Genomic DNA, 15,015 nt, shown 5'->3' with positions numbered 1-15,015 from the left:
GAGCCACTGCCAGTCAGAGAAGACAACAGTAAGTTAGATGGACAAATAATCTGACTCAGTATATTTCCTGTGTTGCTAAAATCATCAGTAAAAATCATCAGAATCATATCATCCCTTAAAAATTCAGGATAATAATAATATATATATCAGGATAATATAATATATCTACCCAGTACTCTAAAGTTAGCAAAGTATGTACCAGTCAAGTATCTCTGGAGGAGCAAAATCTCACAACAAGGGTATCACTACTGAAAATGCCCTTTCTCCAGTTGCCAACATCTCAACTTTGAAGGGAGTAACAACACAGTCTCTGAAACAGTTAAAAAGGTAGGTTTATATGGAGTAGCAGATAGTATTTTAGACACTCTGTGCATGTGGTGTGTGTGTATGTGATTCACTTGCGATGTTGACAATAAACAAGCCAAAATATCTGTGGAATGCGTGGGGGCAAGGCCTAGGGGATGGCTTCTTAATTATTTTAGCAAGGGACTAACTACCCGGCAGAACAAAGCCGTAAGAGGTCTGGTATGTAGAAGCCTCAATAAAATATCACAGAAGCCCCCAAACTGTGTCAGGTTGGGTATTATTCTTGAGGTCAACGATCTAAGCGCACGCAAGCTGCATCAATGCAGTCTCTTGCTACTCCATCACAGGATCATTCCAGCTTGGTGTTATTCACAAGAAGTGGCTCTCGAGGGTTTCAAACAAGAGCCTCTCTCAGCCCTACCTGAAAATGCCAGGGACTGAACCTGGAATCATTTGCAAGCATTACTGTAATAGACTTTGGTTTAGTGTGACATCCCAACCTGTATGTGCATTCTCTGGTGAAGTGCTAGGCCAGGGTGCATCTTCAAACTGGACCCATGTGCTGAATGATGAAGACAGATCAGGCTTTGGAGACGGGTGGTTTTCAAGCAAACATACGGACACAGAGTCTGCAGCAGTTTTGTCCATTCCATCTCCCAGCTCTGCATGTGCAAGTGTCTGAAATTCTCCATCCAGGTTTTGGATGCCTTCAGAAGAAGTATCAGAGGAGGACAGAAACCTTTCAAGAGGTTCTCCAGCTTGGCCTGCAAGAAGAATCACAATATAATGTAGAAGTAACAAGGAATTTTTAAACATCCTTTTTCATCATTTGTAAATGTTCAATGTGTATAGGGCAATGTTACAGCTTTATGCTTCTGAGTGAAACTACCTGTTATAAGAAATATGGCAGCCCATGTTGAGTCATTCTCCTTTCCACCATTAAAGAGACTTTGTAATGCAATACTGTGTCCCAGTGTCATTATGCTGAGCAAGTATCCATCCCTGCCTGAAACAATGTGAAGGTGGGGTGGGCAAATACACAGCTTAAATGCAGTTTCCACTACTCATTCTGGGGCTGGTTGGTCTTGGGAGTGAGGGACTTGTAGACCAGCAATATCTGGAGGGCTGCAGACTCCTCATCCCTGAACTAGATGTTACATAGGAGAAGGAGAAGTTCGGCACAAGGCTGCTTCCCCTCCCTAGGTCAAATTTCTTATAACACATTGAGGTGGTATATAAAAACTGAACATAGCTACCCACATGTAATCGAATCCTTTAGCTACTTTCATCTAGCCTGTCTTTCCAAGGAGCTTAGGGTGACCCCATTTTAACTCCATAACTATGCTTTAAGGTAGGATAGGTTGATAGAGATTTTACTCAAGTTCTCCCTGTGAGTTGAAGAAGGAATTCAACCTAGTTCTGAGTCCGAAACACTCTATCCCAGAGTTGGGAGACCTGTGGCCTTCCAGATATTGCTGGACTACAGCTCCCATCATTCTTGACTATCAGCCAAACTGGCTGGGGCTGATGGGAACTGGAGTCCAGCAACGTCTATAGGACCACAGGCTCTTCATCCCTGCTCTATCCATTACTTCACACTGGATTTGCACTATACTGACTCATGCTAGTAAAAGTCACAACTACTGCTGAAGCAGGGCTGGCCTGCCCATGAGGTAGACTGAAGCTGCTGCCTTGGGTCACAGAATCCCATGGGGAGGGTACTGTTGCTGGTGGGGCTGTGCCACAGTGACTTCCAGCCAGATCTTGCAAAATCTCATGGAACTCTGGCAAGATCTCACAGTGCTTTTGTGAGCTCTCACAATATCTCACCAGAAGCTGCTGCGAGATCCCAGTAAGCAAGGCTTTGGCAGGGTGGTGGAACAGCTTCCCGTTTTACCTCAGGCAGTGAAATGGGACGGTCCACCCCTGAGCACAAGCAATTCCTATTCATGCAAGGAGCTCCTCCATTTTAGTAGGCCCATGTGCGACAAGCAACTGGGAAAACACAAAACCCCATGGGAGGAAGACCCATCCATTTGTGTCTATCCTGAATGAATGGAGAAGAGGCTGCACTTGATAAAAACAAAAAACAAAAACCGCTTATGTTTAAGTACAACCCACAGAGGACTTTGGATTGGAGTAAAAGAGTTGCCTTGTTTCCTTTGACTAACTTATTTATATCAAGATACAGCAACAGCCTATTTCATCAGAGGGAAGGAATTTGCCTACCCTGGGAGGCAACCGGTAGCAGCAGCCCATCGTTGAAGGAGACCCACTCGGATTGCTGGGAAGCAATGACGTTGGCTAGTGATGTCATGCTCGTTGCAAGTCGCTACTCATCTTCACATCACCGGCAGACAGTAGACAGCAGACAGCCCTCTTTGTTGCAAAGTTGTCATTTTTAAAAAATTCATTTCATTCCTGACACAGCAGCTGTAAGGAGGGGGGGGGGGATTAGAAATCCACAGTTTGATTGTACAAGGGTATAAATGGCTACTAGTAAAGATTAGTGTCTCTGAATACCATTTGCTGTGGAAAACATACAGGAAAGTGCTACTGAACTACAGCTGAAGAGAGCAAATTTCAGGCTTGTGAGCTCCTGACAAATGGGTAGAAGGGGTAGGATTTGGGAGTTGGGTATAATCTTAGCTTTCATTTTTAAAAAAGGAAGCGGACATTTCTGAGGGACAGGGAAGGATATTGGGGTATGCTTGCTTAAGAACTTTTCTATTATTTCATTCATTCCCCGAGTCTGCAGCCTTTGCAGAATAAAACACAGCTGGCTGGTTTGGGCATGTTTTATTCCAAAGTAACTTCCTTGAAATAAAGATGTTATGCCAATCTTATTGGAGATTCAGTAACTTCTTGTGAAATTCCTAGAGATGTTTTGGCTGGGCAGGGATAAAAACCAACTATTACTAGCCTTGCCTCAAATGGCAAAATGGATTGGGCTGGCCCTGTGCGATTCTGAAGGCGGTCTACTGTTGCTTGCATATGGAATTTGTGTAAGTAAGTGTAAGTGTAAATCAGGCAACCTATTTTTTCTGGAATTGGGACTTTGGCTCTTTTGACCAGGTAACATTTAAACTGAGGGAGATTAAGGCTACTAAGTAAATTCAAAAGTTTCCCCAAATATAGTGCTCTCTGAATGTTTTGGGGCTGCAACTCCCATCAGTCCTGACCACTGGCAATGCTGCCTGAGGATGATGGGAGTTGGAGTCTATAGCATCTGGAGGGCACCAAGCTGGGGAATATTGTCCTAGACTAAAGAGATTTAAGTGGAGATTAAAATAGTTGGATTATGCCACAAACTTTTCTCTCTATTTGCTCCGGGTATCAAAGTGTTCAAAAGGGAATGTTTACCTCTATTTATTTTGCTGAAGTTGAGAGTTTCCACTTGGAAAAATCTAGATCTTGAAATTCCAGTTCCAATAACTACTTGGACTTAAATAAAGCTGGTCTTCAAAGAAGACCCTTATGGAACAACAAATCATCTTCAAGTACCATCCTGATCTTATGGCAAGCACACAATACCAAATAAGCGATCTAAGTTTCTTGCTACAAGAGCAAACCCAGCTCCTTCCTAACAACCTCCATAACCAGATTCCAATACCAAATGCATGTTTTTTTATAGCACAATTTAAGCATGAAGCCCCCTTTGTAACCAGAGGTTTCCACTGATAAACTGAATTTGAAACCACAGCCCTGTTTGTGTATGCTGCCCAGCTATCCAGTGTTAAAGAGTTTAAAAGTGCAGAGTAGAAAGCACTGAGAGAGTTTTGCAAAACCAACTAGCAAATGGGGTCAGCATTAAACCAATGAATTGCTGTACGTTCCTTGGAGAGGTAGGTAATTGTTCTCTGAACTACATAAAATAAATACCATAACTCTGCAGTATCACTTCTTAAAATAATCTGGTAACTAACATGTCACAGGGAAAGGGGCAGTGTTAGGTTTCCTAGCGAGCCCAAGCCCCGTTTTTCAGGAGGCCCCTACTTTTAATAATCTTTCTATTTCTACCGAGAACTTTTTGTGTGTGTACTCAATACTTTAAGGCAGTGTAACGTTCTGATGGGAAAAGAGAGTGAAGAGTGATTTACTGAAAACTTCACAACTGCGAAGAAAACTTGCCAGCTTGTTCCCTGCCAGGGACAAGGAAGCTGGATAAGGATGGATAATGTGGGAGTGGGAGGAGGTGGACTCTAGCCAGGTGGACTTAATTTGAGTCAAGAGTTAATCAGAGCTCAGCCCCAGAAGCCGTGGCTCACACTTGTGGTTTAAACAGGCAGGCTAGTTACAGAAAACTCTTTTCAAGACATTTAAGGTCACAGGCAGCGTGTGCTCTTTTTGGGTTTGCCCCTGAGAGAGGGAGGGTTAGACTGACCTCAATATTTTGCTGTTTTTCCCACCTGACCAATTGAACCATTCTTTTGGCTTGCTGAAACATCTGTAATGTGAGTAATTTTTTAACAGAGCATTTCCCTCTCCCAATGCAGCCTAGCTGAGAAAGTCCTGAACGAAATTTGAAGAGAGCAGGACATGAACAGGCAAAAGGCTTTATCAAGAGTTTCACACGCTCAGGGAGCTGAGGAGAATGCTCTCTTTTCTTTCAGTGTCCAAGAAAAACCTGTGAAAGGAGAGAGGATGAAGCAGGCCCATTGCGGAGGTAGATTTGTTTCTCCTCACTGTGACCGTGTTTACCTGTCACCACTCCCTTTCCAATTCCATAAAAAAAGCATGCCAAATATATCCCCTCCCACAACCAAATGAAAATTCATCAAGACTGAGAGTTTAAACATGGAAAACAAAACTCTTGGTCTTTTAACGGCTGAATTCTGACAGTATTCCTCCTTGCTTTTGGGCTGAAGTGAGCAACAGGTGTGACTGAGTGCCACGATTCATCTTCATGTTAGGCCATGCCTGAAAGAAGGGTTGGGTATTTCATCTGCAAAATGAAAACAGCTCTTTGTGCCCAAAATAGTCTTAATGGAGGAGTATCCAACCACAGAAGCAACTCATAATATATGAGCAAGACCCTAATGACCCTATGAGTCACTGAACGCCCATACAGTAGCTCTGAGGGTTTGGATGGCAGAGTCCCAGCAAAGAAGAAGGGCATAACTTTTCCTCTTTTTGCAAACCCTGGGATCTAACTAAAGAGACTAGCAGGCAAGCCACTGCAATGCTAATTAAGGCCAGTGTCAAAAGTCAGCATGGTTCATGCATCCTGCTGATGGCCACACCCCAGCAGGAGAGGGGGTTTGTCCAAGGGGTGTCCTAAACCATCACTCCTTCACAGACAGACCCAAGTCATTTAGGTGCCCAAGGCAGACAGTTCAAATTATGCTCTCTCCCACAACAATCAGCAAGCTGCTCTTGTCGTCAGGCAGCTGTCAAAGTCCCAGCATCTCAGTAAGGTCAACCACTAATACTTACCCTGGGTTTGGAAGCTGCCATTTATTTTCCCGATATGCTGCACAGTGATGCTACATCAGGGGCATTGTGGGAAATGAGAAGTGCTTTTGCCCCTACCCCCAAGGGGCTAATACTTGTGGGCTCTTTGCCCCCTCAAACCTGGAGCTGTCTCTGCCCTCAATAGTGGTAAAAGTAATATTATTTTACCACTCTGGAGTAATCATTTGCTGGAGGCCCTACATGCAGCAAATTTTAGATAAACCGCAAGGTCAGCAGGCTGTCAATTGAGTTTATCGCCATTTCACATGTGCTTGAGATTTCGGTCACCGAGTGATGTGCATTTTCAGATTCTTAGCTAAACTACCCCTTCATTTCAACTCCGAAGAGTAATAGGAACATAGGAAGTTGCACTATATTGAGTCAGATCATTGCTCCACCTAGCTCAGTGTTGTCTACACTGACTCGCAGCCGCTCTCCAGGGTTCAGACGGGATTCCCTCCCCTGCAGCCCTACCTGGAATTCAGAGAGGCAATGAAAAAAATGCATAGTGGTGGCAGGAAGAGGTAAAGAGATAAGAGCACATTTCTGTACCCACTTCACTGTACTGTCTTAGTCTCTCCTTCAAGCAAAGCCCTGCCCCCAAGTCTGTAAAATTCCAAAACAACAAATATTTTATAACGTGGAAAAGACAGCAACCCATCGGACAAAGCAAGTGAAGTAGCAACGTGAAATTTCTGGTGCAATTATCAGGAGAGATTTGGGATGAGGAGCCAGCACACAGTTGACACCTAGTCCTACCTCTTGCTTTCATCAGATTCTAGGAAGACCAGAAATCCTAAACTAATGTTTGATATCAATAAAGGACTAGATGTGCACTTAAATGAAATTTAATCCATTTAAGATGCAAATGCTGTTGGTTCAGCGAATCATCTGATCCAGGGTTAGGTGTCGCACTTCCCCTTAAGTCTCACAGGTTGTTAGCGCTTGTTGATGTGGCACACCTACATGGTTGAGTATCAGTGCCTTTTACCAGCTTTGGCTGTTGCACCCTTTTCTCAAAAAAGGGATTTGGCCACAGTCATCAAGCTCTACAGAGCTGGAAAAGTATAACAAAAGGTCCACAATATCATTGCCAAACTCTTGATCTCTGCTGTCTATTTCGTTGTTTCTTCAGCTTGTAAGCCGCCATGTTTTACAGCAATATAGAAAGAAGGTATACAAATTAAAAGTGAAATGAAATGAGAAAGGTCTGAGACTGGGCGATCAGAGTGTAATTTCACCCTATTTTGTCTTGCTCATTTCTGGGCTTTTAAAGGTGCTACTATTTTCCTGCAAAGCCTCAAATGGCTTGGGACTGTGCATGCCCCTATCTGAAATACTGCACTGATCTGAGGTTTGGTGGGTGTGCATGAAAAACACGAGTACCTGCAGGTGTGGTGGCCCTGTCAGCATAAGACTTTTGGCATCTGGTGCCTCTTTGAAGAGCAGGAAGCTGAAACAATCTTTTTTGGCCACAAAAGCTTATGCCCCCCTATATTTATGGGTCTTCAAGGTGCCATAAGAGTCTCAGCTGTTTCCATTGCATTGGTTGACCGCCAACATAAAGTGACAACTTACAGCACTAACTGATGTGGATCTGCTGAGAATTCAACCCCACTGTGTTTAGAATTATGGCTCTGTTGAGATTTAACCAGGTCCTGTAGCACAATAAGAATCAAAACGTATTACTTCACAACAAGCAGTGTTCTCCAGTGAAAAAGCCCCATTAGAGATATGGCAGGAAACTATTGCTTTGACCATTAAAAAGAAAATCCAGTTATGGAAATAATCAGCTTGAAACATTACTTATTGAGTCTCGGTGTTTTAACATTGATGCTGTATTACAGCACATCTTCCCATTACATAAAGGCCCTGAAAATTAAGACGGTTTTTGTAGCAAATGAACAGCTGGTTCGTCAAAGCTCAAATAGGATTACTGCTGTATGGCATATATCAATGGCATGGAGAGGATTGTAGACCCACGTATAAACCTTGCTTGTTAAAATGCTCTAAACCAGCCTTCCCAAACCTGCAGATAACTTTGGACTAAAACTCCCATTATCCCTGGCCAGGGCAGATGGAGGGCAACAAGCTGGGGATGGCTACTCTAAACCAAGGGCAAGATCAAACAGGCATAGCTGTCAACATTTTCCTTTTTTTAAGGGAAATTCCCTTATTCCGAATAGGATTCCTCACAAGAAAAGGGAAATGTTGACAGCTATGCAAACAGGGCCAGGGCACATAGGTTATGCACATGGTAGAATACAGGAATAGGCCACTCTACCACATGAAATAAGAACTGAGATATATTCCTATTTCCCTTACACACTTGGCAGATCCAGCTCTGCTTTGGGGAAAACTGTGTTCTCTTTCCTACTGCCCTGCTCAACGAGATAACACACTGGACTGTGATATTCCTCATTCCTGAAGATCGTTTGAAGGCTTGAAGCAATACTTCATCAATACTGCCCCCCGTCACAGGTCACACAGTATTTTCTCCTGTTGTTGCAAGAGCAGCAACACCACTCCCTGCCAGTGTTGGGATATTCCATTCCACCTTAAGAACAGACGTGTGGAATTGTTGTATGTCACATGTCTGTTTACACTCCAGCACAGCTTGCTGGGAACTTCTGTTTGTGTACAGCTTTTGCTTTTGCTGCCTTGCTTTGGACATGAAGGAGATCAGACATGTTTCCTTTTGTCCTGATGTATGCTGAATAAACTGCTTGTAAATATGCTCACACAACTTCTCCTACCACTTCTGTTGCGTAGCGTTTACTCTGCTGTGTAGCATGCCCTAGCTTCTGAAGCTTGGGTTGCAGATGCTGCACCAAGGACTGGAGATCGCCCAGCACACTGGCCGGTGGGCTGGAAGCAGCTGGGGACCTGCCAACTGCCCCCGTTTCCTTGGTTGCACGCCAACAGCCAGATCCCCTGAAGGCATTTTAGTAGTGGGCAGCAATGCTGGCCTATATATCCATGAAAACCAGGGCTTTCTTTCAGCTGGAACTTGCCGGAACTCAATTCTGTCATCTCTCAGGTGGGTGCCATTACTGTTCTAAGAAAACAAGGGAGGTGTTCATGGCATCTCTTTTTCTGGAAAATAGCACTGACAAAATCTCTAGATTTTATAAATTTATAGATCCATGGGTAGAAGCAAATTAAGATAGTGGGAAGCCATTGTGGATGGAAGCTTCACTCCCATTCAAAAATGGCTGCTAATCTACTGCTAAGATGGTAGTCCTGGGGCCCATTGGGATGGACTGGTGAGAGGTCCTTCTCAGCCTCTGCCACTGCCCAACGTGACCAGTCACTGGCACTTGGTCTGATATTGCAAATACCAGTGCTACACAGTGATATCTCCAGATGATGAAGTCAGATACCAATATACATTCCTGCACTGGTGTTATTAATTTGCAACAATTAGTAAGCTTGGAGGGATAATGGACATGATGGATTAAAAATGCATAGAAAATGGTAGGTGTGGTTATTCTAGAGGCATATCCTTCCTCACTAATGGTCGGTCTCAGTCTCCCTCTCCCTGCTCTTCCCTGGCAGTGCTTGTGGGCATTTTCTTATTTCATTTACAATTCATGCAAAATTACTTTCTTCACACTAGGACTGAGCAGAAAAGACTGCAAGCAGAAAAAGTCAGTTCGAGTAGTAAACACGAAAGAATGTGATGCTTCCCACACGGAACATTTTGACAAAGCAAATGGAAGGGAGCCTCTGTAAATTTGGTGGTTATAAAATATGTATGTGCAAAACTGCATTTCTCAAAGTCTTCTGCAGCCAGGGAGAAAACCTCACCTGTGGCAGGTGGGTGGGAGCCTTTGTACTAGACAGTCTGTCAAGGGGGGGGGGACTAGTTCACTGTTACATAACCAATTCATTTCTCACAGTCCTTGATCTAAAATTCTCTCTTTGTTGGGTAAAAATTGGGAACAACAACATAAATATATGCAGCAAGTCAAAGCTCTCAGGTGGCAACAGATGACCGTACCTACTCTTAGAATCACAGAATTGTAGAAGGGACCCGAACGGTCATCTAGTCCAAACCCCTGCAATGCAGGAATCTCAGCTAAAGCATCCATGACAGATGGCCATTCAACCTCTGCTTAAAAACCTCCAAGGAAGGAGAGTCTACAACCTCCCAAGGGAGTCTGTTCCACTGTCAAACAGCTCATACTGTCAGAAAGTTCTTCCTGATGTTTTGTCAGTTTCTCCTGTCTTGTAACTTAAATCCATTGGTTCAGGTCCTATCCTCCAGAGAGGGAGAAAACAAGCTTGCTACATCTTCCATGTGAAAGCCCTTTAAATAGCTCCTCTCAGCCGCTTCTCCAGTCTAAGCATACCCAACTCCCTCAACTGTTCCTCACAAGGCTTGGTTTCCAGACCCTTGATCATATTGGTTGCCCTCCTCTGCACATGTTCCAGCTTGTCAATATCCTTCTTAAATTGTGGCACCCAGAACTGGACAGTGTTCCAGGTGTGGTCTGACCAAAGCAGAATATAATGGTACTATGACTTCCTTTGATCTGGACACAAATCTTCTGTTGTTGCAGTCTAGAATAGCATTAGCTTTTTGTGCTGATGCATCACACTGATGACACATGTTCGGCTTGTGGTCTACTAAGACTCCTAGAACCTTTTCACATGTACTACTGGCAATCCAGGTGTCTCAACTTATATTTGTGCATCTGGTTCTTCCTGCCTAAGTGCAGAACCTTTGTCCCTACTGAAATTCATTTTGTTAGTTTGGGCCCAGTTCTCCAATCCATTAAGGTCATCTTGAATCCCAATTCTGTCTTCTGTGGGATTAGCTACCCCTCCCAGTTTGGTGCCATCTGCAAATCTGATGAGCACCCCCTCAATTCTTTCCTCCAAGTTGTTTGGAACATTGAACAACAACAGGTCAAGAAAAGAACGCTGCAACACCCCATTTGTCAGGGGTTTTTTGCACTCTTGAGGTGCGGTGTAACATCCCTACCCAATCATTAACAAATGGTTTAAATCCCCAAGCTGTTCCAGTAGGACGAAGGGCTGAATTTCTGAAAGTGACACAATATTGCTATTTTGAGGGCTTTCAAAAGGTTAATCTCTTTGCAACAGAACCACTACATTGACGAAAGATATATACGAATCTTGCACAACTGAAGGTGATGCGCCTACAGAACTAACCAAATCCCCACATGTATCCTTCAAAGTACTATTTTGTGGCCAAGGGATCCTTTTTGAAAGTGATTTTTTTAAAAGTTTACACATGTGCAAAGCACCTATTGGCCCAAGAATGATGCCATCTGGGGTGGTGGGGGAATGTTGCATGGAGAGTCTTTGTGAGATGTTTTGTCTAGCAATAACAGAGGGTAAGCCCAGGCTGCTCCCTTTTGGTGGAGAAGTGGGCAGCTGTGAGAGGGCTGGTGAAGACAGCTAAGAGGCAGGGCTGTGAAGTTGTTTTCCTTCCCTTGAGAATGCTAAGGCGATGCCTCGTGAAGAGCAGCCTTCTCCTACCCTACTGAAAACATTTTTGTCTGAAGAGCTGCTCTCCTGTGTGAACTGCAGACCCTGACTGAAGGAGCTGTCAGCATTTTGGAGGAGACCCCTCTTTCCTGTGCTCCCCTAAAACCGCCATTGCCAGGGATAGATGGCTGACTGATATTCAGAGGTTAACAAGACAGACCTATGATGCAAGCAAGATATGCAGTAATTTTATTTTCCTTATTTAACCAGACACCAGACCTGTTACAAAGATTTCTCCAAACGTGACATGAAGGCCGGTAACATCAACCCCGCCATACGGAAATCCCTGTCTGGAGGCAGTCAGGTCATATAGCAATGACCAGAGGAGGAATGACTGCTGGGAGGAGCACAGAGGGAAGCACAACCATACACCTTCACCTGCCCCAGCTGCAACAAAACATGGCTCTCCCATATCGGCCTCTACAGCCACAGGAGGCCCTGTAACCTTCCAACAGGTTGACTTCACCCACAATGGTCACTCCTCCATTGTCTCCTGAGACAGATGGATGCCAACCTATTATTTTCCACTTGGGACGAATTCCAGAAGGGGAGTGGACATTCCAACTTTGCATGGACAGGTCCTGAAGAACTAGAGAGATGCATTTTCCCCATATGTCTCAATCTGGGGGAATGTTTAGGAGTCTTGAGCTACCATCAGTAGGACCTGGGCTTGCTCAAAATCCTTTGCTGCCTCAGGCGAAGGATGACATGGTGCCACCCGTACTTCAACCCCAACTTCACACATAGAAGCTGACCTGACAGGCAGTTGAATCTTATTTCAACACCGGTAATAGGGTAATATCCTTCCCTAGACCAGAGGGCAGCACGGCATGCACAGCTTACTCCTACCAACACCTTGCCATGGCTCCTGCCTTACCTGCCAAAACCATAGGGCCAGGGCCAGTTACAGAACCTCCAGACAATGGTAGTGCTTGTATTGTTTATTTTTAATTCATTTCAGCCACTTGGGAGGGGGGACAATAATTAGCTGAAAAGCAGGATAAAAATATAACAAACAAACAAACAAACAAACAAACAAACTGATGGCTATATGGAGACTCCATGTTGAAAGAACATGGAGCTGAATACCAGGTGTTCAAAGGCACTGGTAGAGGGAGCTGTTGCCTTCCAGCTCTGGTTGTTGGCTTCCCAGAGACATCTGGCTGGCCCTTGTGGATCGTCAAGACCCCAAGTTACTGCAGAGGAGCTTTGAGGGACTGGATTCTGGAGTTTTTGTCTGACCCAGGATGGCTCTTTTTACATTCGTACATTTAAAGCATGGCCTTGAACCAATGTTTGCTCCCAGTTGGAGGCTTAATACTGAGCTATCACAAGTGCTGTCAAGGTCGTGCTTTGGGGCAGAAGTCCAAGGCCTTACTCAGAAGAATGAGCAAGAGGGGCTCCCACGTTTTTCAGGGCTAGCTTACCACATTTTGAAGTGAAGTATTCAAATCTAAATGCACCATCACCTAAAGAACACCCCTGTCCCTAGACCATTACTGTAAGTTCATAGTCTAAGGCTCCATCTGCACTGTAAATGAAAGCAGCACCATACAGACATGGCTTCTACCAAAGAATCATGGGAACTGTAATTAATTAAGGGTGAAGAGAGCTATTGGGAGACCCCCTATTTTTCTCACAGCAGGAGTTTGAGCGTTTTTCTCTCAGAAAGATACTTATCTGTTACTTTTTCTATACCAGGCTTTCATTCATCTTTGGAATGCACCTGTTTAATTTAGTTCAGAAGTTAATGTGAGAAATACTATTCACATTACTGTGAGAACTTTCTAGCCACAGGGCTGGCTCTTGCAAGACATTCAAGTACCAGAGATGGGAAATCCACACAGCACCCCACTTTCCCACTGACATGAGGCTCACAGCTCCCTGGAAATTCCTTTGGGCAAAACTCATGAACAAGACGTGTACAAAAGACTGATGACCTATTGATGGATTGTGCTCCAAAGGTAAGATCTGCCTGTTCTTCTTAATGGCTCCTCAACTTCAATCCAGACAACAACAGTTTTACCACACACACACAATCCCATCTCTACCTTCTTAGTTTGCCTAAATGGGATATTTCTGATTCCCAGCACGAAATAGAACCAAGGCAATTTCTTGCATTATATAACTGCCGTTTCCTTTTCGCTAAACTCCAGGAACACCACCTAAAAACTCTGGTATGTGAAAGTATAGAAGTCAATAATGGATGCATTGAGAAGAGAAGGGGAGGAACTCCCAACACATTATCGACTTGCATTTTTCTGAAGCCCTGCGGGTGCTAATGTCTGGGAAGATAATGCATTCCGGAAAGAGACAAGAGACACTAAAGGGTTGCTAGGACCAACGAGAGAAATAACCGCTTTCCCTTTAAGCAGGTGCTCGAGCAGATTCGAGTACAGAGTGAAGAGAGAGGGGAGTGCCTGAAAGGGGCACCATCAATCGCGAGCAACAGAGCGCAGCTAAAGTGGGAACATTTGGGTGAGGAAACAGGGGGAAGATCACCCCTCCAAAAGCACCCGATCTCCAGACTGAGCGCCGTCCCCTAGGAGAGTTTAAAAGCAACAGACAGACAAACCCAACAGCGTCCCTGTGTCACAGGCTATATAATACAAAGAGCGATTCCCACCGCCGATCGTGGGCGATCACGGATCTCCCTGGCTACCGGGTCTTCCCCGGTGCCGATTTCTAGCAAATGATTTACAAAAGGGGGGTAAAAAAAAGCCAAGCGTAAAAAAACATCCTCTATAAACGCAGTGTCCCTTCCTTCACCTCCACCGCGCCCTACCCAGCGGCGTTCGCCGAGCTACTTTCGAGGCAGGCGAAGTATCTCGGTCTTCTTTGTTTGGCTGCGAGGGATTTGCACGCTCCAAGCGTGGTGCTCTCAGGTCCCCGCCAAGCAGCCGGTGCAGTTTCGCAGGCTGAAAGTGCTCCGCGGAGCCCAGGCGAAACCCGGGCGGAGATCTGGACGCGGCGACGCGCACATGTTCCCACGGCGGGGCGAGGCTGCGATCACACCGGCTATATCTGCGGCCGTCGCTGCCTCCTTGGCCTGACCCTGCCCTCCACCTGCCTCGTTTGGTTTGCGGGAGAAGATCAGAAAATACAAACGTGGTGTGCAGCAAGAGATCGGGTTACCTTGGAAGCGCCACGCAGTCTTTCTCTCTCTCTCCCTCCAGCAAAAAGGTGTGTGTGCTGAAAGGGAGAAAGGCTGTGGTGGGGAGATGGGGGAAATTTAAATCCCGGCAGGAAAGTTCAGCGGCAGGCGATCCAAGCGGAGGAAGCCAAGCTCTGCCATCCCCCCTTGGAGCGAGAGGGCTGCACTCCTGGCGCTCTCCTCCCTTCCCTTCGAGGGAAGGAACCCGCGCAGGGGAGAGCCTCCATTGGGCAGGATCCGAAGCCGGGGAGAGCAAAAGATGATCGGGATTGGCTGGCGGGGAAGGAGGGTGTGGCAAGGCTGTCCCAGGGTGTTTCCTCGCTCACTCGACCCGCCCAGTGCAGCCTCGGAGATGTCGAAGGGTTGACCGTCTATTTTTATTCTCATCGAAGGCTTTAACAGTAAAATGCAAAACAACCGCGCGCAATCCTCCCCCGGCGTCGTCATCGGTGGTATATTATAAATGCACATAACATTTCACAGAGTGACATAAAAAACCCAATGGGATTAGAAATAGAGATATGTGTTCCGAAGATGTTATTATTAAATAGAACGAAATAATAAGAAACCTTCGTTAGATG

At 45.1% G+C, this 15,015-nt stretch overlaps 1 protein-coding gene across 1 annotated transcript in view; it reads right to left on the bottom strand.

Moving 5' to 3' along the window:
• The window catches only part of STON2 (stonin 2), a 65,698-nt gene extending 51,084 nt beyond the window's left edge, over window positions 1-14,614 (bottom strand). The window contains exons 1-3 of the mRNA XM_080974188.1: window positions 14,416-14,614; window positions 2,536-2,739; window positions 807-1,070 (exon numbers count right to left, since the gene is read on the bottom strand). Of these exons, the coding sequence (XP_080830314.1) occupies window positions 807-1,070; window positions 2,536-2,623 (352 nt within the window). The 5' untranslated portion in view covers window positions 2,624-2,739; window positions 14,416-14,614. The remainder of the gene's footprint in view (window positions 1-806; window positions 1,071-2,535; window positions 2,740-14,415) is intronic.
• Window positions 14,615-15,015: the final 401 nt, after the last annotated feature.

Source organism: Podarcis pityusensis, assembly GCF_964106645.2.
Source record: "Podarcis pityusensis genome assembly, chromosome: 1".
Classification (NCBI taxonomy): Eukaryota; Metazoa; Chordata; class Lepidosauria; order Squamata; family Lacertidae; genus Podarcis; species Podarcis pityusensis.
The sequence above is the reverse complement of the archived record's forward strand: the minus strand, read 5'-3'. Positions and strand labels throughout refer to the sequence as shown.